At 37.6% G+C, this 20,820-nt stretch overlaps 1 protein-coding gene and 1 long non-coding RNA gene across 12 annotated transcripts in view; one reads left to right on the top strand and one right to left on the bottom strand.

Moving 5' to 3' along the window:
• Positions 1–20,820, bottom strand: part of LOC132231709 (uncharacterized) — a 319,045-nt gene that overhangs the window by 232,293 nt on the left and 65,932 nt on the right. The window lies entirely within an intron of this gene.
• KIF1B (kinesin family member 1B) overlaps positions 1–20,820 on the top strand; it is a 137,585-nt gene that overhangs the window by 55,571 nt on the left and 61,194 nt on the right. For 6 of the 11 annotated variants that reach the window (XM_059691303.1, XM_059691300.1, XM_059691304.1 and 3 more), the window contains 8 exons: positions 2,066–2,277; positions 8,886–8,965; positions 10,006–10,081; positions 13,469–13,548; positions 14,042–14,148; positions 14,925–15,008; positions 15,490–15,670; positions 15,800–15,872. In XM_059691303.1, the coding sequence (XP_059547286.1) occupies positions 2,066–2,277; positions 8,886–8,965; positions 10,006–10,081; positions 13,469–13,548; positions 14,042–14,148; positions 14,925–15,008; positions 15,490–15,670; positions 15,800–15,872 (893 nt within the window). The remainder of the gene's footprint in view (positions 1–2,065; positions 2,278–8,885; positions 8,966–10,005; positions 10,082–13,468; positions 13,549–14,041; positions 14,149–14,924; positions 15,009–15,489; positions 15,671–15,799; positions 15,873–20,820) is intronic. The other 5 variants (XM_059691305.1, XM_059691306.1, XM_059691307.1 and 2 more) reach the window with 1 other exon arrangement.

Below are 20,820 nucleotides of genomic sequence, written 5' to 3'. Positions count from 1 at the left end.
CCTTTTTACTTAGCTGTGTAATTCTGAGCCTCAGTGTATATATAATTAATTAAAAACAGTCACTTCCAGTTGGGAAGTCTGTGATTGAGCAGCTCTGTGACTGTTGGATTAGCATTCCCCCTGGAGTAGGCTAAATTGGCTTCCTCCCTATCTTGGGCCTCAGCTTGCTTGATAGTTAGGTAAACTTTTTTTTTCTTTTTCATGAATTGCAAATTAAATTTTAAAAACTTATGTGAATAAAATTTGTGCTTGAAATGAGGATATTTTTAAAAGGATCACACATTAATCTTCCCATATGTGTTACTAAGTTGGTGAGGAAATCATTTCTTACCCTTTTAAGATAGTTTATCAAGGAATTATTGATTTGTTGGCTTGACAGAGTGAGGAAATCCATAGGAGAAACCAAATATAGCCCTGGCTGCTGTGACAAAGTTAGGCCTTGGGGACACTAAACGTTCTAATTCAGAGTGACTCTTGGACTGGACGGCTCTGTCTGAGATTTCCAAAGCTGACCAACACTGGTGTGGGAAAAACACCTCTTGTTCTCGCTTTTGTGCTCCAGAGGTGCTGCCAGTTTGTGGCCTCACTCTTTCCTGAGCAGCTGTGGCTTCTCCCTGAAAACTGTGCATGACTTAAATTTTAATTCTGTATCGCGCAGGAAAGCAGCCCTGACCACTTCTGAATTTCCATTTTGATCTACTACACTCAGTTCCTTTCAGGGCCTGCATGTGTCCGTTGGACTGTCTAACTCTGTCCTTCCTGCTCTTCCCACCTTGCTGCCATCACCTGATGGCTGATTCTTTTGCTGCAGATCCTATCCTCCCTTTAAAACTTGCTTGTTTTCCTATGTTCTATATTTGCAGATGGTGGTTTTCAAACTGTCTTGAAGCAACCACTAGTTTTAAGGGGTTTCAAGAACTGGCTTTGATTAATTAGACATGAATAGGCCAGAAAGAACTTACATTTTTTTCTTACTCTTTGTATTGACTCAGATCCTTTAAGGAAAACTTAGTTTTTATATGAATTTTAAGCAATGTAGATTTTCTCAAATTTAAAAATGAGCTGATTTTAAAATTGGAATGCACCAATACCTATGGTTTTTCTCTGGAGTCTATTTGAGAAGGATGATTAATGAAGAAAAGTACAAACAGCAAATTATTGAACTTTGTTGTTTGTGGCTCGTTTGCCAAAACTAAGTCTAAAAGCAAAATCTATAGCTCTATTGAAAACTTTAGTAAATGAAAGTGTGTCCCTAAAACTTGCATTTCATACTGGGAACTTGGCTTACAATGACTCATGGTCATACTTTTAAGAAAAGTGAGAGCCTTACTTAGCAAATACTCAGCCTTAATTTTTGCGTCTCTAACAGATTAATGTAAACATCCATTTGCTAATTGTTCTTCCCTGTTAAGGCAAGCAATCAGCCCTAAGTTCATAACCAGGACTTAGACAAAATTCCTGTCATTTCTACAATTACCTCTCCTATTTTTAAAAAACGATGTATTTAAAAAATTCTTTTTAGGATATTGAAATGTTCCTAAACAAAGGACATTACTAAGGATTCATATTTTTGTTTTAACTATGACATTTTGGGGGGAATTTTTGCTGAATGCTATAAAACACTGGGCGTGGCTGACGTGTTATTATTGATAAATAAGTGACCATCTTTTTTCCCTTACTGTGACACACTACTGGGATTTACGAGTGGTGTAAATCTAAGGCATTGTAGATTTGGAGCCACAGAAGGAATAGAAAGGAGAATGCCTAAGCATTATCCTTTGAGGCCCCTACCTGATAAAACATTAACCATGCTGTAATTTTTTAGTTTCTAAATTCAGAATTGGTTCTTAACCTCTAGGATACCAGTGTTAAAGACAGACATGTTTTAGAACTGCCATCTAGAACAGGTACAACTTGTTTTTGTATTATAACATGACTTTGTCTTGGCACTTTAATGCTTTCCTTTCTTACACGGGTGTTCCTTCCTGTTTTTGTTTTTTTTCTCTTTCTCTATTCCTTTCCCTTTCTTCTACTTTTTCTGCTTTCCCTTCTGTCTGTCTCCCAGATCTGAAAGATTTTCAGAACAATAAGCATAGGTACTTGCTAGCCTCTGAGAATCAACGCCCTGGCAATTTTTCCACAGCGTCCATGGGGTCCCTTACTTCATCTTCATCTTCCTGCTCACTCAATAGTCAGGTGGGCTTAACATCTGTGACCAGTATTCAGGAGAGGATCATGTCTACACCTGGAGGAGAAGAAGCCATCGAACGTCTAAAGGTGAGTAATAATTCAGACTAAATGAAAGTATTCTATGTAGTTCCACAAGGCAGAATTAGAACTAAAAATCACTGAGAGTTTGGTTCAGCATATGGAAGAACTTTAACTTCTAGAGGCATCCTGAAAATGGAATTTGCTACTTTGTAACATAATTTCTCTTCACCAGAATGCTTGACTCTGATGTGGCCAGGCAGAGTGGGAGAGATTCAAGGGCAGATCATAGGCTGGCCATGCCAAGTAACTGATAAGTACCTGGGTATGTCTGTTAGTTCAGAGGTAGTTTATAAGTCACAGTGAACTTGTTCAGTTAGAAATTTAGTTGGAAACTAATTAATTAGTTGAAAACATTTGGTTTCATCAGAAGAATTTTATGTAGAGCCATACATTTATTTAGTAAAATAAATACACAATCAAAAGAAAGTTTGTACATTTGAGTAGCTGTGTATCAGGTTTATTCAGAGACACATGAAGCGGCATCTTTTGGAAGTCCATAGAAGGCCTTGAAACCTTGTGGTCACTGCTGTGGAAGGCTGCCGCCTCCTGTGCAGGTCCCCTGCCCTGGCACTCAGCTTAGCTTTCCCAGCCTATTGCTGGCTCGGTCAGGTACTTTCTTGCCTCTCTCCATGAAGGTGGAAGTTCGGAACAGCAGCCTTCTGACTCACAGGTTCTTCGCCCCCCTCAATGACTACGAGAGCAGACAGTTGTCACCTGTGGTGCCACCCTTCAAGTCACTGTGACAGCATCACAGATGCTTTTTCTTTCCTTGCTTGTCACCTCCAGGATCATGGTTTGATTCATATCTTTTGGCCTTTGTGTTCAAAAGTGCCAGGGTAGGGAAAGCAAGGGGTGTGAAGAAACTGACTAAGGAGCTGGGAAGTTGCCATCATGCTGCCAGCTAATAGTCCTCTTGGCATCCACGACTGCTGCCCATTCAAAGACTGGGAGAGCAGTGACCCTCTGACAGATTAGCGATTGAAAAGGTTTGCCGAGGTTTTCACCACTAAGAGGAATTAATAAGCTTGATAGTTGAAGATGACAAATGCTTCCTTTTCAGTTTTCGGGTGAGGCTGAGAAAGCTTTAACATGAAAAATGGCCTTCTGTTTCTTAATCAGCCTACCTTTCCCCTTGGCATTTTACTCCTAAAATAAGGTGCTTTGGAAACCAAAGTAATTATCTTGTATCTTCCTCCAGAACATGTTAGTGGAAAGTGGCAGAGGGAGAGGGAGTGAGAAAACTTTTCATGTTGCAAAGTGAAGAGTAATTTCTGCTGTTGGGCCACCGTGGGGATGCGGGGCTCTGTGGGAAGGTAAAGGGAAGTCTCCCACTTCCTATTTAATGTAAAATGTGCTTTTTATTTGGGAATTTTGAATCTTACTGTTTGCTTATTAAAGCCTTAGTGCACTAATGAGATTACACCTTCCTTTAGCATACTTCTTGGTGTAAAAGAGGAAATTATCCTAATTTCAAGTGGGTCCAACTGGAAATAATGTTGAATGCTAGGAGTCAGGGCATTAAGCAGACTCTGAAGAATTAGATCATCCAGTGTTTTGCAAATAGTTTCTAAGGAATAACACTGCCATTATTCAGGGAACCCTCCCCCAACCTCCCTACTTCCCACCAAAAACAAGACAAAACTGCATTCTTTGTTTTAATGGTCCTTTAAGCCAACATAAATGAATCTTCCATTTTCCCTACCTTTAGGAAATAGCTTCTTTGCATTCGATCTTGAGTTTTTAATGTAGCAGGGTAGTTCACTGAAGCTTAAGCGCCTTAATTCTGCTCTTGTGCTGTGAATGGGGAGAATTCCATTCTGCATTTTAATGCTGCAGGCAGATTACATCTTGCATCCACAGCAAGGCAGTGTTTGTATGATAGAAATGCTTGAGAATTCCTCATTTTTGGATTATTTCATTGTTGAGTGTGAAGGAGCTGCATTCCTAAGACATGACACTGTAGGATAAAAATACCATAATGGAAAACAGTAATAGAGGGGTCAACTCATTTTCCCAACATTTTATTTCCCTTTGCTTCTCAAAAACATGATCAATTGGAAGACTATTTTTACATAGGATGTTGCTACTGCATTGTTCATTGAATAGTCTGTTTTCATATGGAAGAAGTCTGTTACCTCATCATAAATATCTTGTTACCCCATCATAAATATCTTGATCCCTTCATAAATGTCTCTGGCAAAACAGAAGACATGTAATTGCTTTCAGTTTTTAGTTGCAGGTCAAACTGAGTTGAAATGTATGTAATCTTGATTTAATTCCTTTTCAGTAAATTTTCAAAGATGTAGCTATAGTCACTGTGTGGTGACAGTGGTGTTTGTTTATTCGTCTGACATCAAAGCCAGCACTGTGAGTGCCATTGCTTAGGCTTAGACTATAAATATCAGCAAATATCCATTACAAAAGCATGCAAGGGCTAATGCTGTGCTAGGCAGCCCAAGGGGCCCACATTGGAATTCACTTATGAAGTATTCTATGTTCAGTACAGTAAAACCTTGGCCATCTGATGGCTTCGAGGCATGTTTCATGGATAAGCACTAAACGTTTAAATATCAGAATTTAAACTAATTTTTTTCATGAAAATTTTTCTGACTTGGTGGATTTCTCTGCCACCATAACTGAATCATGGTGAAGAGATTAAATTGTGTTTAGCCAGCCTTGGCCAGTGTTTCTCAGTGGTTAGAGCATCAGTCCATGCACCTGGAGGGTCGTGGATTTGATTCCAGGTCAAGGGCATGTACCTGGGTTGCAGGTTTCATTTCCACCCAACAGGGTGTATACGGAGGCAACCAATCCATGTGTCTTTCTCACATTGATGTTTCTCTCTCTCTCTCTCTCTCTCTCTCTCTCTCACCTTCCCTTCTTCCCTTCCACTCTCTCCAAAAAAAAAGAAAAAGAAAAAATCAATGGAAAAAATATCCTCGGGTGAGGATTGACAAAAGAAAAAGATTGTATTGAGCCATATAAACATAATTATTAACCAGTGCTGTACACATAGCTAGACATATGTGATTTAACAATAAAATTGAATGACACCTGAGCCCAGCATTCCTTGGAGCTTAAAAAAAAGTTACTGATGTCATTCTGCTTTTTGGGATTTCTTTATGTGTAGTACCTGAAGGAAGGAAGGACGTTTTAAAGATTTATCTCCTCAGCTCCTCATTTCTTAACTCTGAATCCTCATTTTAGTTTAATCTTAAATTAGACTTCTAGCGTGGGTTGTGGGCAGACTGGACACCAGCGTGCCAGGCCTGCTGCAGAGTGAGTTGATGACTCAGAGACTGAAAGCTGCTTCCTGTTGGCATCTCTATTTTATTCATAGTTTGTTATTTGGGCTTGAAGAAAGAATATCCTTCCCCCTTTATTAAATAATTTATGATGAGCATTTTTTAGAATATTTCCTTTAAAGTCTATCAATTCTACCTTAGACCTGGCTCAGGAAGAATTGCATCCTCAGGTTAATTAATTAGTTTCTTTGACCCCCAGTTTCTTTATCCTTAGAATGATTCTGGAAAAAATAGTTTTCCCAGCACTGAAGTTTTGCTAATCTGATACTTAATATCATTTTCTCATCTTTTTTCAGAGTTTTAAAAAATAGCATTCTAAACAATATAAACATTTTCAACTTGAAGCTATATTGAAAAATAAAAATAGTACCTTCCTCAGCTTACTCATTACATCTGTTTTCTACATTGTGATCATATTTTGATTTACCCTCCAGGTGGGAAGTAAAATTAAAGAGGTCACTTTAGAGTTGGCAGCAAAATGATAGTAAGAGGATTCCTAGACAATAATTTTGCTTTCTTAGGGTGAGTTTACAGTTACCCCAAAATATAGCCAGAAAAACCTCTGCTCTGACATGATCTTTTTCTGAAAACCAACTAGGAAAAGAAGCTATTTCTTGGGTCACTTTTTATTCTATAGCAAACATCAGTGGCTTGTGGGCTTGTGTATACTAAGCACTAGTGTAAGTGTTCTGGTTTGGTCAGGAGCATCAATTCTGTTTTGTTGTTTTTGAAGTTGTCATTATGAGACTGTAATCGTTTTTACCCCGCTGTCATTAATAAACCTTAGTGTCATATAGTTACGGTGACAGCTTGTCTTGTACTTGCCCTTTTACAGTCATTTGCAGAAGCATTTAACACTACCCTGTTAGAGTTATAGAATAGTTTTTGTGATGCTTTATAGACACACTGTTGACCGCTTGCTACCTGGCATCCTTTCCTGGCTGTCTTACTGCTTGCTGAAATTGTATGGTTTTTTTTCTTAGTTGCTAGCCCTCTCTCGTGGCATATTGGTTCTTCCTCACTTAGCTTTGGATTGGCACATGCATTGCAATATTAGTCATTCCTATTAGAGAACTGTGTAGAGATGCCATTCAGGTAGTTCTCAGCCTGTGCATGTTTGGAGGGTTAATGAGAGCCAATTGGATGGTTTTGTCTCTTTTTCTTCAGGCCCCCCTGACCTCCTGCAGACTTGTTCTAACTTAACTGACTTTTTTCTTTCCCAAAAGTACACCCTTTATATCAACCTTACTGATGCCCACGCCAGTTCTAAGTGTTATCAGTTTTGCTCTTTGCCTAACTTAGCTAGTTGTAGCATTTGTTATTGTCCTTCTTTTTCTTCTTCTCCTCCATCATCATCATCATCATCATGCTCTCCAGTTTGTTTCTCCTGACTCCTGTCCTCCTTTGCTTTTTCAGCTGCTGCCTTGACTCTTTACTCTTGGCTGTTTTACATGGCCCCGTGCAAATGCCAGACCCCTGGGGTTTATTGTATTATATATTCACAGTTTCTTTCTGTGTAATTATGTTTTGGGATCCCAGAGGCTTCTTATAATAGCCTTTTAAATGAATCAGACTATTTTGTGAACTATTAAGACTTTTTTTTTCTTAATCACTATCACTCTTATCATCACAGTGTTATTATCTTATTATCATCATTGTCTAACTTTCTTATCTTGTCTCCATGATAGCATTTTCTCCTGCCTTTTGCATATGCTCATCTCCCATTTTGGTACTTGCTCTTCCTCCATTAGTCAATTCCTACTTGTCCTTCATTCATTGATACAAGCATCACGCAGTCCTGCCTCACCCACTTAGCACTTCAGTTCCAGCACTTAACACACAGCTCTGTTGTTCTCTCGTCCATACCCACTCAGAGTCCTTGAGCATGCTGCTCTAGCCACACTGTTGTTCCTGGAAAATTCCAGGCATTTCCTACCTGTTCCCTCATATATTCATGTGGCAGCTCTGCTCACATAGAACCTTGTCAGTGAGTCCTGTCCTAACACCCCCACTCCACATTGCTCTCTCACTACCCCTCCCCGACATTCTTTTCCTTCCTTGCTTTATTTTTCTCCAAAGTACTTATTACAGTCTGCTGTACGATAGACTTGACTTATTTCAGTCTCTTTACTAAAATGAAAGTCTCATAAAGGCAGGGAGGGCTTTTGTTCCCTCCCACACCCCTAGGTGTCTAGAACAGGGCTTGGCATAAAATGGGGTTACATATAATTACTGAATGAATTCATCCTCAGTTACTTCTCTCTCTTTCCTTGGTATTCAGTAAACTCCTTAAGAGCAGGAAACATGTTTTATTTCTTATTTTTTGGCATATACTAAACACTCAGCAAGAAATTAGGAAGTTGTCACTCAGTGGCAAAATGTTTTCAGTTGAGATTAATATTAAACCTTTATATATTGGTCATTGGGTTTGTGTTCAGAAGGTATTGTGCGGTAGGGGAGGAAAAATGTTTTTCCTTCTAATGTGGCCCCTGTAACAAAAGGCAGATTAATAAGAGAAAAATATACAATTTATTTAACAAAAGTTTGACACAACACAGGAGTCTTCATAAGAAGTGTTAAACCTGAGCATTAAGTTTGACGAAGAGTGAAAAGTTGTGGGGAAATGTGATAGGGCAAAGGGGTGTGAGCTAAGAATAGGAAACGGGGAACTTATCAAGGCCTGTTTGTTCAGGTTCCTCTTGGCGCTCCTCCGTCTTCAGAAGTGTGGCTGCTCCTTTCCTCCAGGTACAGGGGACACCTCTCCTGACGCTCTGATAACCTGCGTCAGGAGATCAGAGTCCTTCCTGCACATACCACTTTTCAAATTACTTCAGCTTACAGTATTTAGTATGCCAAGACGCCATGTTTTTTGGGGAGCGTGTTCTGAACCCCATCAGTGTTATGGTGAAATAGTGAAACAAAAGCATTTAATACCTTTGGGAACTTTATTCTTTTGTAGAAGTGGATGTCAGAAATAGTGCCTTGTATATTGGTGTGTTACTATTACTCTTTCCTCTACACACACACACACACACACACACACGCACACACACACACTTGTGCGCACGCACACACACTATTAAGGTATTTTTATTAGGACTTAAGAAAATTAATATATCTGGGACTGATGTAGTGTTAGGTCTGGTCTTTATGATTTTTTTTTTTTACATATTAAGAAAGGAAACAATGTCATCACATTAGATTCTGCCTCATGTTCTCAAAGGACATCATCTGCTTCTTGCTGTCCTTCCTACGCATGCTACGCTAAATTATGAGACTGTCACTTTAACTGTGGACTTCCTCCCATAGGAATCGGAGAAAATCATTGCTGAGTTGAATGAAACCTGGGAAGAGAAGCTGCGTAAAACAGAGGCCATCAGAATGGAGAGGTCAGGAGGTTAAATTCTGGGATGTTTCTAAATTTTCTAAGGAATTACTTAGATTACTTTTATAGTAAGAAAAGATAAAATAGAAGTTAAAAACAAAGAACCTTCTATCCTAAAACAACAACAACAAAAACCTGGCTGGGGACTTATGGCCTGTTGAATTTATACCTTGAAATAAAATTCACATACTTAAATGTTCTCTAGAAATCATGGTGCTTCAGTAGTTACCATACTGCATGTTGCTGGGTATCCATATAAAAATGGAAGATGTTGAGGGATAAAGTTTTTAATTTGCAAGGAGATTGCCCAAATTTTAAAGCTGTTCTGATTATTGTCTTTCAAAGTTTTATAGAACCTCTTGGTAAGAAATGAAGGCGTTTAAGTTGAAAACTTTTAAATTTTCTATTCTATCTCTACCCTGAATGTGAACATAACCCAAAATAATACTTTTGCTATTGGAATAAATATACATTTTTGAAATGTCGGTCTTTTCTCATCATAGCAATTAGGCAGAAGTAAGTTCCAATGTATTGATACAGTAAATGTATCAAACAATTAGAACTTTCTTACTTAATATAGAAATTTTAAGCTAGAATTATTGAACAGATATCATGCTAAACATGGGAATATAACATTCGAGAAAAATCACATTCATAGACAGTACTCCATCTATCAGAGTTTCTTTCTGACTGCTTTCCTAGATTTTGAAGAAATGGTTGAGTTTTATGTTGAGCCTTAAGGAATATCCCTTTCTTTTTTATACAAATAAACATTATGAATTACTGTCTACCTCTAAAGTCAGATGAGACAGAGTTCTTATTTAGGTGAAGATAACCTTACCTAATAGAGGAGCATAATTTATTTTGAATGTGCTATTTCTCTTAAAAATAATTTCTCTAATGAGATAAGCAGATTCTTTCACACGTATTACTGACTTTAAACATGGACAATTGTTTTTGCTTTGCTTTATTTTTCAATTCATATTAGACTGATTTAATTGACATTTTGGTATTAGAATTCTGATGTGATTTTGTTTTTTCTAGAGAGGCCTTGTTGGCTGAGATGGGAGTTGCTATTCGGGAAGATGGAGGAACTCTGGGGGTTTTCTCACCTAAAAAGGTAGGAAATAATGTTTTGAAACTCAACCAAACAGAAGCACTTTTTGTTTGTCTAGTCACTGGGGTGCTTCATTTCTTTTTGGGCTGACCCCTCAAAACCCCTCCCTCCCTTTTTTTAAAATCTTGAGACTTGGCCTGGCCGGTGTGGCTCAGTGGTTGAGCGTCAACCTATGAACCAGGAGGTCATCGTTTGATTCCCCGTCAAGGCACATGCCGAGGTTGCGGGCTTGATCCCCAGTGTGGGGCGTGCAGGAGGCAGCCAATCAATGATTCTTTCTCATCATTGATATTTCTATCTCTCACTCCATTTCTCTCTGAAATCAATAAAAATATGTTATTAAAACAAAATCTTGAGACTTGGCTTACTCAATTTCAGATATTTCTGATTTCATCTTACAGCCCAAGGACAACCTATTATCTTTATGATTTACAAAATAAAACCCAAGGCAATAAATCCGTACCTTATGGTCATGATTCAGCATGTTTAATCTTCCTCATTGCTGCTTGCTCGTAAGGCCCAGCCTAATCTAGCTCCCCTTGCTTCTGTTGGGCTACTCTTTCTCTGCAGATTTCCCCACAGATGCCGGCAACCCTCATTTATAACTCTCTAGAAGCAATTCCAGCTGTTCAGAAAAAGAACCACTTTAGTGTGCTTCTATAATTTATGTTATAGACAACAGTGTACTGAGCAGAGCAATTCCTCTCCTCGTCCTAGCCTCTGCTCCTTTACCAGTTACAAAAAAGGACTCCAGTAATTACCTTCCTACTTACATAATCATAGTTAGGAAGCAGTAGATATCTTTTAGTTAATTAGAATAGTAAGGTGTGTTGCTTGTTGTGTGTGTGTGTATTGTTTTTTTTACCAAGTTGCTTCTTAGTTGTTGTTAGATATCGGAAAATATTATCAAGTGATTATTTTGTGTGCTTATTTGTGTAATAATAGAACATATTCGATGTACAAACCACATACTTCATACCAATAATAAACGGTCCTTCATTTCAGATGACCTCAAGTTGGCTGTTAAGAGACTTAAAGTCTTCACATAAGGATCTGATAATGATCTCTCTAGGTTAGCATAGAATGGGTAGGGAGTTTCAGTTGGTACTTTTGTTTTATGTGATATAAAATATTTCTGTGATTTTTGCTAGGTTTCTTTTGGTTAAGTTTTTCACATAACTTTTAAAAATAAAAGTTTGTTCTTTTTAACAAAGAAGATCGATTTAAAGAAATTTTAGGTATATATTGTAAAACTGGAGCAGTAGTAAAAGTATTGTATATGTTTATATTGCCTAAGGTCAGTGATTTTCAGCTTAAAGGTTTTTCCTTCAGTAAGACATTATTTATTCAGATATATTACTTAGGATTATAAAGAGTTTAGCAGTTACAGGTTTGCTACAATTTAGAGTGTGCCTTTGCATATATCTATATCTTTATACACACAACAAATATATATATATATATATATTTAAGGATATTTTATAATATCTTTTAATGTTAGGAACTGTGATTATATGACATCTTGTAAAAATACGGTATTTAACACAAATCATAAATAACTTGAGTAAGAAAAATAAATAAATAACTTGAGTAAGTTTTGTGATATAAAAATCACAGAATTCCAAACTGGCAGCTCTGTTTTAAAACCTTTTTTTTTTTTTTTTTTACTTTAATTTTACCCATCCTGCTTTAACTTTCTAGACTTCCTCAGGAAACTAACTATATCCAAATTCAGTGTTAGAACCTGTTTCTGATGTGTTAACGTGATTGTGGTAATCATTGCACAATGTGTGCATATATAAAATTGACACATTGTACACCTTTTAAAAATCACGTTCAACTAAATAAATATAATTATTATCTGTCAATCATACCTCAGTAAAACCTGGGGGAGATTCCTTTAAGGCAAGAAAAGAAAAAAAGAAAACCTGTTATAGAGATTCCTTTTTTCTTAGACCAGTGTCATGATGGGCCCTAAAGAATACTGCCCAAGGAGGCCTTTGACTCTCTCAAACCAGCAAGCTTTCAAACTGCAGAGGCAGATCTAGTTGAGAAGATGTAGAGTTTTTTCCAATTTATTTTTAATCATCCTTTGCAGTTCCTTTCTTAACCTCTCATCTGCCTCTTCTTTGATTTTTCTACATTTGCTGGCACTATCTTGAGTAGATTTTGACTCCGACACCTTGTGACTTATTTTTGGATTCCAGTGGGGTATTTTCACCAAAGAAGGTTGGTTTTTTAAAAGATTTTAGAAATATTAGAGTTAGATGAGAATTTTTACATGATGTATGTATTATTTGAATGTCAGTAATTTTAATTTCTTCTTTAAGGTTCAGACTAATTAATAAACTAAAGATAATAACAGACCATGGAAGAACTGATAAAAATTAGAGGGAGATGATGGGAATGTGGGGAATTTTTTATACCTTATGATCTTATATGTGGAATCTGAAAAAAACACACACTAAACATCAATACAGAGAACAGATGGTGGTGAAGGACATTTTTATAAAGCAAATGAAAAATTAAATATTTATTGGAATTGTTGGGGAGAAAAAATAACTTCCCCTCTACCCTTCTGAGTTCTTGGCTGAAAGCCCTGTAATAAAAGACAAATAGATTAACAAGAGAAAAACAAATAGAAATTTATTAACATGTCTACCTTATGTATACATGGGAGATACCCAGGGAAAAATGACTAACTCCTGGATGTGGCTTAGAGTTCAGCCTTAGATATTATCGTCATAGGGAAGGGAGAGGGAAGATAGACCCCTGGGGGGAAGGAAATGGTTTTGAGGGTCCTTAGAAGAGTAGATGGGAAGTGTGACAGTCTGTCTGGGTGTGGTGGTGACTTCTGGCTTCCTCTCCTGTGGTGAGAGTCCACCTTCCCTGTTAATGAAACTCCTGGAGGATTTATGACTATTGAGCTCCGTCAGGAGTATCTGTGCTGAGGCAGATGTGGGAGGTCAGAGAAAGCCTCTCTCTGCACTGGCTGCTTTTCGAGTGCCTACCGCTCAAAATGATATGTTAAAGTGGCATATTTTGGGGTGGCATATTCTGCTACCATTCAAGATTTTTGTCCAAGTGTTTACAAAAATTATGATTACCCATCCAGAGAATCGGCCTGTCCTAATTTTTCTTTTGTATTCTGAATGTTTTGACCTTATCAAGAACTGGATCTTGTTCTTTATCTCAGAACTCATGATCTTAGGTATTGTATGAGTGCAGTTTGGGAGGCCCAGAGAGAGTATTTTCTATGTATGACGGAATTGCAACTTGGAGGGAAGGCAGTCTCTTTTCCAGCGCCTGTGGGTAACCCAGGAAACCCTCAGCCTCCTGTTGTCACAGCTCTCAGGGCGCTTGCTCCAGCTAATCTGTAACCTTTTTCAGACCCCACATCTTGTTAACCTCAATGAGGACCCACTGATGTCGGAATGCCTGCTTTATTACATCAAAGATGGAATTACAAGGTATGGTTGTTTCTTTTGGTCACTTAATGTTTTCTTTTCTCTTAGATGATTGAATAAAGGGAAGTTGTTGAAAATTTTCTTGTAATGATCTGATTTTCCCACCTGAAATAGATACAAAGTATCCTCTCTACTCTTCCCAAATTATGTCTTAGCCAGCTGAACCAGTTAACATGTAGTTTTTCCCTAAAAGACCCTAAGTAAAAATTTTCCTCCTTACATCTTACATAAATTCATTAGGTAGATTAGCTCACTCATGTCTTTGTATAATGCTGTGTGAGATACATTGGTAAATCATTGTTCCTTGGTTTCTTATTCTGATGTAGGAAAGTTGCCCATATTTGAAAATAGAATTTGCAGTTGAAAGCCTCTGATTAAAAAAAAAGTGGTACCTTTTTTGTATGTACAAAGAATATTCTTTGGGAGAAAGAGGTTTATTGTTTGTAGTGCTTTTTGTGTCTGAATTTCCCTGGGAAACACTTTCCCTTGTGTTCAGGGTTGGCCAAGCAGATGCTGAGCGGCGCCAGGACATCGTGCTGAGCGGGGCTCACATTAAAGAAGAGCATTGTATCTTTCGGAGCGAGAGAAACAACAGTGGGGATGGTGAGAGTCCTTGGCTTAGCTTTCCCAACAACTTTTCATTCTACATTATGGGAAGCCCATGCACCAAACCTGGTATTCCCTGTCTCTTTCAGCGATAGTTGCTTATACAATCCAATATTTGAAAATGGAGAAACCTGGGCTGCGTACAAATGTAGGGAAGGACAGAGCTACTTTGCATGAAAATAGCTTGGACAAAAGGAGCCCTTTGTTACTGCCAAGAGCTAAGCAGGACATAGGCAATTAGGCTTGGTCTTGAATGTTAATTATTTGATAGGCCAGTAAGAAGGGAACAAATATTCTGGGTAGTAGGAGATTGGAAGGACCTCTAGCCTTACTGCAGTAGAATTTTATCTAAAAAGAAAGAAAAAGTCAGTCTTGTATTTTGTACAGGTTATTAACAAAACAACAACAATTTAACCATTTTTTGTGCTATATAATTCATTCTTTCCTTAATCAAAATATTAGCGTTTGATTTTAAGCTTATTATGACCTATATTTCATATGTAAGATTTCTGATGGTTTACAGTTTATTGAACTATCAGATATCACCAAAACTGAGATTTTATATCTTCTGAGGTTTGTCAAGTTAATTTAAATGTTTCTATCTTAGCCACAGCCCTGGTTAAGGCACCCTAAAATAAACTATTATATGATGCTCAGCCACTTGGTCTGTAACAGGAATCTATTCTAGTTACCCTAAATCCTCATAGTCATCTACTTTCCATTATTTTATTCCAGTGGTTTGTGATACTAACATTAATTTGCATTCCTCTTAGTTATCGTGACTCTGGAGCCTTGTGAACGCTCAGAAACCTACGTAAATGGCAAGAGGGTGGCCCACCCTGTTCAGCTGCGCTCAGGTGAGAGTGGGACAGGTTTGAAGTCTTCAGCAAAGATCACATGGCTTGTGTGAGCAACTCTATAATTTTTTTTTAATTCCCACCCAAGAATATTTTTCCCATTGATTTTCAGAGAGAGTGAAGGGAGGGTAGGGGAGAGAGAAACATCGATGTGAGAGAAACACATCAATTGGTTGCTTCCCGCAAGGGCCTCTACTGGAGCTATGGATCGAACCCACAACCCAGGGACCTGCCCTTGACTGGGAATGGAACCTGTGACCCTTAGGTGCATGGGCCAATGCTCCAACCACTGAGCTCACCGGCCAGGGTGGAACTCTTACAATTTTTGAATTTTTGTTTAAAGGCTGAAATGATAGCATTAGGATTTATGTTCTTGTAAAATCTCAAAAGCTGTCATTTTGCATTAAGGAGAGTGAGGTTATTAACCGAGATACTATACATTTAAAAAGTGGTTTCTTAACTTTGTGTTGTTTTGTGATAGGAAACCGTATCATCATGGGCAAAAACCATGTGTTTCGTTTTAACCACCCTGAGCAAGCACGGGCTGAGCGGGAAAAGACTCCTTCTGCTGAGACCCCCTCTGAGCCTGTAGATTGGACATTTGCCCAGAGAGAGCTTCTGGAAAAACAAGGAATTGATATGAAACAGGAGATGGAGAAAAGGTAATGTACAAATGTGATGTGGCCCAAATGACTGTCATGTCTTTTAAACATAGAATAGTAGTATTTTTAAAACAGCTCAGTGATTTCACCATGTATTCTTTTCCCCTCTTGGTTTTCTTTTTCTTCTAGGTTGCAGGAAATGGAAATCCTATACAAAAAGGAGAAGGAAGAAGCAGATCTTCTCTTGGAGCAGCAGAGACTGGTAGGAGTCCATCCTGAATCCTCTTTAGGAAAAGGGCAGCTTGCTCTCACACCTTCCCTGCCCCACAGATGAGCACTCGCCCACATGGCTTATCCATCTCTCACTGATAGCACACACTTTTCTCTTACTTCCTTAATGGAGAGTGGACTTACAGCTCCTGGTAGCCTGAGCCTAAAAAATTGTTCATAAAGGTGCTATTTTGTGCCTTTTATCAAGTCTTCTGTCAACACCAAGTGGGAGCTTTTCGGTAGCCTTTGCCTCTTGGTAGTGTTTTTTGAGTATGCATCAGTGGTGGTTCTTTGAGTGGTAATTACTCTACATATGGAATTTGGTGGGCGTTTGCCTTGGTTTTGTTTCTGATCACCTGATAGTACTAATTCTCTGCTCTTGGGCTGACCTGGGGGTTGTTCTCGTGCTGGGCAGACTTTTTTTTTTTTTTTAGTTAAACTGTGTCTAAAAGTGTTGCTGCACAGTTGCATGTGTTAATTAATCCTTTTCTGTTCCCCTGCATGGAGTCTGCATCCTCAATCAGGGTCCTCAATCCCCATGGCATGTGGGATGACAGTGGAAGCAGGAGCTCCAACCCAGATAGGAGAGGGAAGCCTGGTTTCTCTGAGTGAGCAGCTGAAAAGTTGATTTAAGGTTGCAACTTATAATGCTAATGGCTTTAGTCTTTTATGCAGTTAATTGATTTTCCAAGTTTGGTAGAAACTGAATCTTATGAATAAATAAGTTTTAATTCCTTAGTTTTTCATTAGAAATTTTAAAAAATACCTTTTTATTGATTTTTAGAGAGAAAAGAAGGGAAAGGGAGAGAGAGAAACATTGATGTGACAGCAAAACATTGAGAACCTCCTGCATGCCCCCTACTGGGGATCGAGCCCACAACCTGGCATGTGCCCTGACTGAGAACCTAACCAGCAACCTTTTGGTGCATGGGACAACGCCCAACCATCTGGGCCACATTGGCCAGGACTAGATTTTCATTTTTAAAGCCATCCAGTTTTGGTTAATAAAGCCCTTGTTATAAAGAAACTTTTTGGCATTCACTTGATATGTGAAGAAAATGCATATAATAAACCTTTGGGTACTAAGGGTGCAGTTTAGGAATTTTCCAGTTTTTAAGATTCTTGAACGTCTTTTAAGATAAGGTTAGCATAAATTACAGCATGTAAAACACTGCACATAAACTACAGCCTTTTAGCCATGCTCTGCTTTGGAGAAGAGAGGCTACTGCTAAATGGGCCAGAAAAGCCAAGGGCTTAAGCAAAGGCAGCCTTTTTCAGGGCAACTCACTTCGGAGGCTTGGCAGTAGTTAACCAGCTCATTTGTTAGCTTGGAAATTATAATAAAACCCCCCTCATAATGGATTGTAAGAATAAATCAAGTGTCTGGGCAAGATAATAGCAGTGTTAACATATAGAGAGTCTATTTAGGAGGCCTAGCTAGCATTTAGTTTTTAGTAAAAATGGAAAGATTTAGCTAGAATGTGATTAAGGGCTTGAAAGGTTTACAACACATAAAGGAGCCTTTTATCTTAATAATGTAGTATAATCTAATAACATGCCTCTGATGGTCTGTGAGAGATCAAACGAGGACAGGTATAATTAAGCTGTGTTTATTATTATAGATAGTGCCTTGTAATTAATTGTATAGTGCTTTATAATTTACAGAGAGCTTTAACATCCATCACTTTTTTTTTTTTTATTCCTGAAACAACTCTCTTTAGTAGAATTGCATATACATAAAATGAGGAATATTACCTCCAGCTGAGGAAACTAAGGCTGAACAATACTGTCTGTCCCACTCTTAAAACCTGTTAAGTCATGGGTTTGAGGCTTAAATTTGGGTCTTCTGACTTACTTCACTCTTCTGTTCAGTAAAGCAGTACTTATCAGCTACCTAGGAGTCTTATTAAAAAGCAGATGCTGATTCAGCAGGTCTGGGTGCGACCTGAGATTCTGCACTTGTAACCAGCTCCCTGGGGATGCCCATTCTGCTTGTTCTGGGACCAACTGATGAGTAGCTGGGTGGGAAAGAATGATGGCTGGTATTCTCCGTAACCAAGAACTGGTGATCATTCTGTGCTCTGAAGCAGTGGTGCATTCACATAGATGAAGTAAATGTCTCTAAGGCATGTTTAGTTTCCAGGGGCATACTTACTCTGCAAGTAGTCAGGTTCTGGTTGCCATTTGATCTGTGTATCTCAAAGCAAGCTAGGATTTCAAGAGCAGGTCCTCCAAGCAAGGAGGCTGCTTTCCTCCCACAAGTCCAACTCTGTATTCCATTTAAATGTCTGTCTTCAAGAGGAATTGATTTCTAATGCTTTAGCCTGAAGAGTACCTAGTAGTAACAGTACTAAATGGGAAATGTATTTTTATCTTTCCTATATTGGTCAACCAACAGATACATTTTGAATGTGCCCTATGAATAAACATTGAGAGGATATAAAAGACTTATTTTTCAGTAAATATCTTTACATATTTGTTATATGTAATCATTTTTGCATAACAACAGCATTAAAAAACAGAGTTTTCTGTTACCATAGTTCCCCATATGGTGCGTCACACTGTTATATTCTCTTGTAGTTAGTGCCCTGTTGTACACCTGGTCCTTTTCATGCTTGCTTTTCTACACATGCGTTTTGGGTATCTTCTCTCTTCTATTTGTATAAGCTTCTTTCAGAGTCTTTTCAGGAGGCCTACTTTGCATTTGGTATTTAAGGAAAACAGAAGGATCTTTTAGTGACATGCGAATTGGCCAAACCTGCGTAGTTTTTCCAACTCTCTAATAAATGAATCTAAATATCTTTTTTTTTCTGACATGAGATAGAATTTACATCTTGGCATATAAGTTTTGCATACAGACTTAATAGTATCGTGGTCAGTATGTGAGGGGGTATATTTGAGCCATATGGCAAACATAGTCTACAAAGTCAGTATGACCATATTTTAAAAAGAAAGGAAATTATAGCCACTTGATTTAATATGAGTTCTTTTGGATATGTAGACTCTAACTTATGTTTTATTTTGGAGTTTTATCTCTCAATAGGTTATTAAAGCAGTGACTTATTTCCTAAATTAGGTAGTATTCACTTAATCCTTAAGCAATTTTAAAAAGAAAAGGAGTCAGGAAAAAAGTGATAGTTGTCAATTACGTGGGAAGAATCAGAGTTTGTTTTGTAAAACTCAGTTTCTACATATTTTCAGGAAAACCTTTTAATGAGTCAGACATACTTTTTTCTCTAATGTTAATATCATCTTTGTCACTTAAGATTAACCATTCTGTTTTTTTAAACTAAAAATGAAAAATAAATAGTCTAGAATCTATAAATTTAACTTTATCTGCTTTTTGTTGCCAAATTTTCAAGTAGGTAGGGGTTAGATGTTGGTTTAGTATCCACTTATAGACCAATATAAATCAGTTGAAACAACTCCAAATTCAGGGACCAAATTATTGTCATTGTTAAAGGTTACTTTTTGTCCCTAGAAAGTAACCATACATGGAAATTTTGGTATTGCAAGCAAAATACTATTTATCAGTTTTTATTTTAAAAACCTTTCCTGGAGATAATTTTGGTAGTTATCGCCAGGTAAAGGAGACTAGCAAGTAAAAATACTTTCATTGACTCGGCTAGCTGAACTATTCAATGAGTAGTGTCTTTTCTCAGGAACTTTTATTTCCTGGATAGAAATTCTTTCTTAATCCTGTTAATCATAGGGGATTGTAAATCCAACCTTGCTTTCATTTAGATCCATGTTATCAAGATTTGCTTGTGTTTGTTAAGAATAATTGTTATTGTCTAAGCAGTTATTATCCCAAATCAGGCTGCAGTTTTAGATCTAAGTAAAATGTTTTGAAAAAGAAGTAGTGGTGCAAAGGTAGCCAGAAAGAAAGTTAGAGAAAACATTTTAAAGTGGATCCATTTCACATAAAGTGGAAGAATTGCCACTTAAAGTGATATTTCTCAAATAGCTAGAAATGCCATGGGTTTTCACAGAAAACATTTCTAAGTTGTATTTATTAAAATACTACTTGGAGACCACCACCCCCAAGAAAAAAAAAATTACTTGGAGAATCTTAAGATGTTAATCAAAGTATATTTGCCTGATTTAATTTATGTTCTAGAAATTTGTTTCTTAAAATTTTGGAGGTGAGGTATTTATTGATTCAAATGTGAAAAACAAAATAGACCCACTGTAAGGACCCTCTTATGCTTTCTTGCTTTCTGGATAACACCTCTAATTGTATAAGTGAAATGGATCAATTTGACATGACACAAGAAAATAGCAAATCCAACATATGCTCACGGAAAAGACTAGTTTCAAAACCCTCTTGTCTTCTAGAAAAACAATTTGGTTGATGAGAACTCACATGGTCTGTTAATAGAGATTCTTAGCATTTTTAACATCATCCCTGTTTGCTTCTTTTTCTACTTTCTCGTCTTTTAACTTTTTTCTAGGGCTGCTCTTTTTAGTAAAGCTAAACAGAACGTGGCATCCTACAGCCTTTACTAACCTTTGTTAATCTGCCTGCTTGTCACATCTTGTATGGCATCTGTGCTCACTCATGGGGAAAGAGTTTCTGGAAGAAGCAACAGCAATAACCAAGGCAAATGTGGGGAAGTGGCTGCTTGAGTGTTAGCGTGAATGGGGTGTAGGTTTTACTTCATATTCTTGAGATGGTGGAGATGTTATTTTATACCATTTTCTTAATAACTTCATATGACCTTAGAGTGAGTGTCTCACTCATGGTGTCCGTCTCCCTAAAAAATTTGTTTGCATATTTCATCACTTATGCCAGAAAGTGAAAATTTGGATTAGTGTTACTAAACAAACAAACTAATCTTTATATTAGTAATAATCTACATATGCATATGTCTTAATAGACTTGCACATCATTTCAGGTTTTTGTTTTTGTTTTATAGGGGCTTGTTTTGTTTTTATGT

Source organism: Myotis daubentonii, chromosome 3, assembly GCF_963259705.1.
Source record: "Myotis daubentonii chromosome 3, mMyoDau2.1, whole genome shotgun sequence".
NCBI classification, from domain to species: domain Eukaryota; kingdom Metazoa; phylum Chordata; class Mammalia; order Chiroptera; family Vespertilionidae; genus Myotis; species Myotis daubentonii.
The sequence above is the reverse complement of the archived record's forward strand: the minus strand, read 5'-3'. Positions and strand labels throughout refer to the sequence as shown.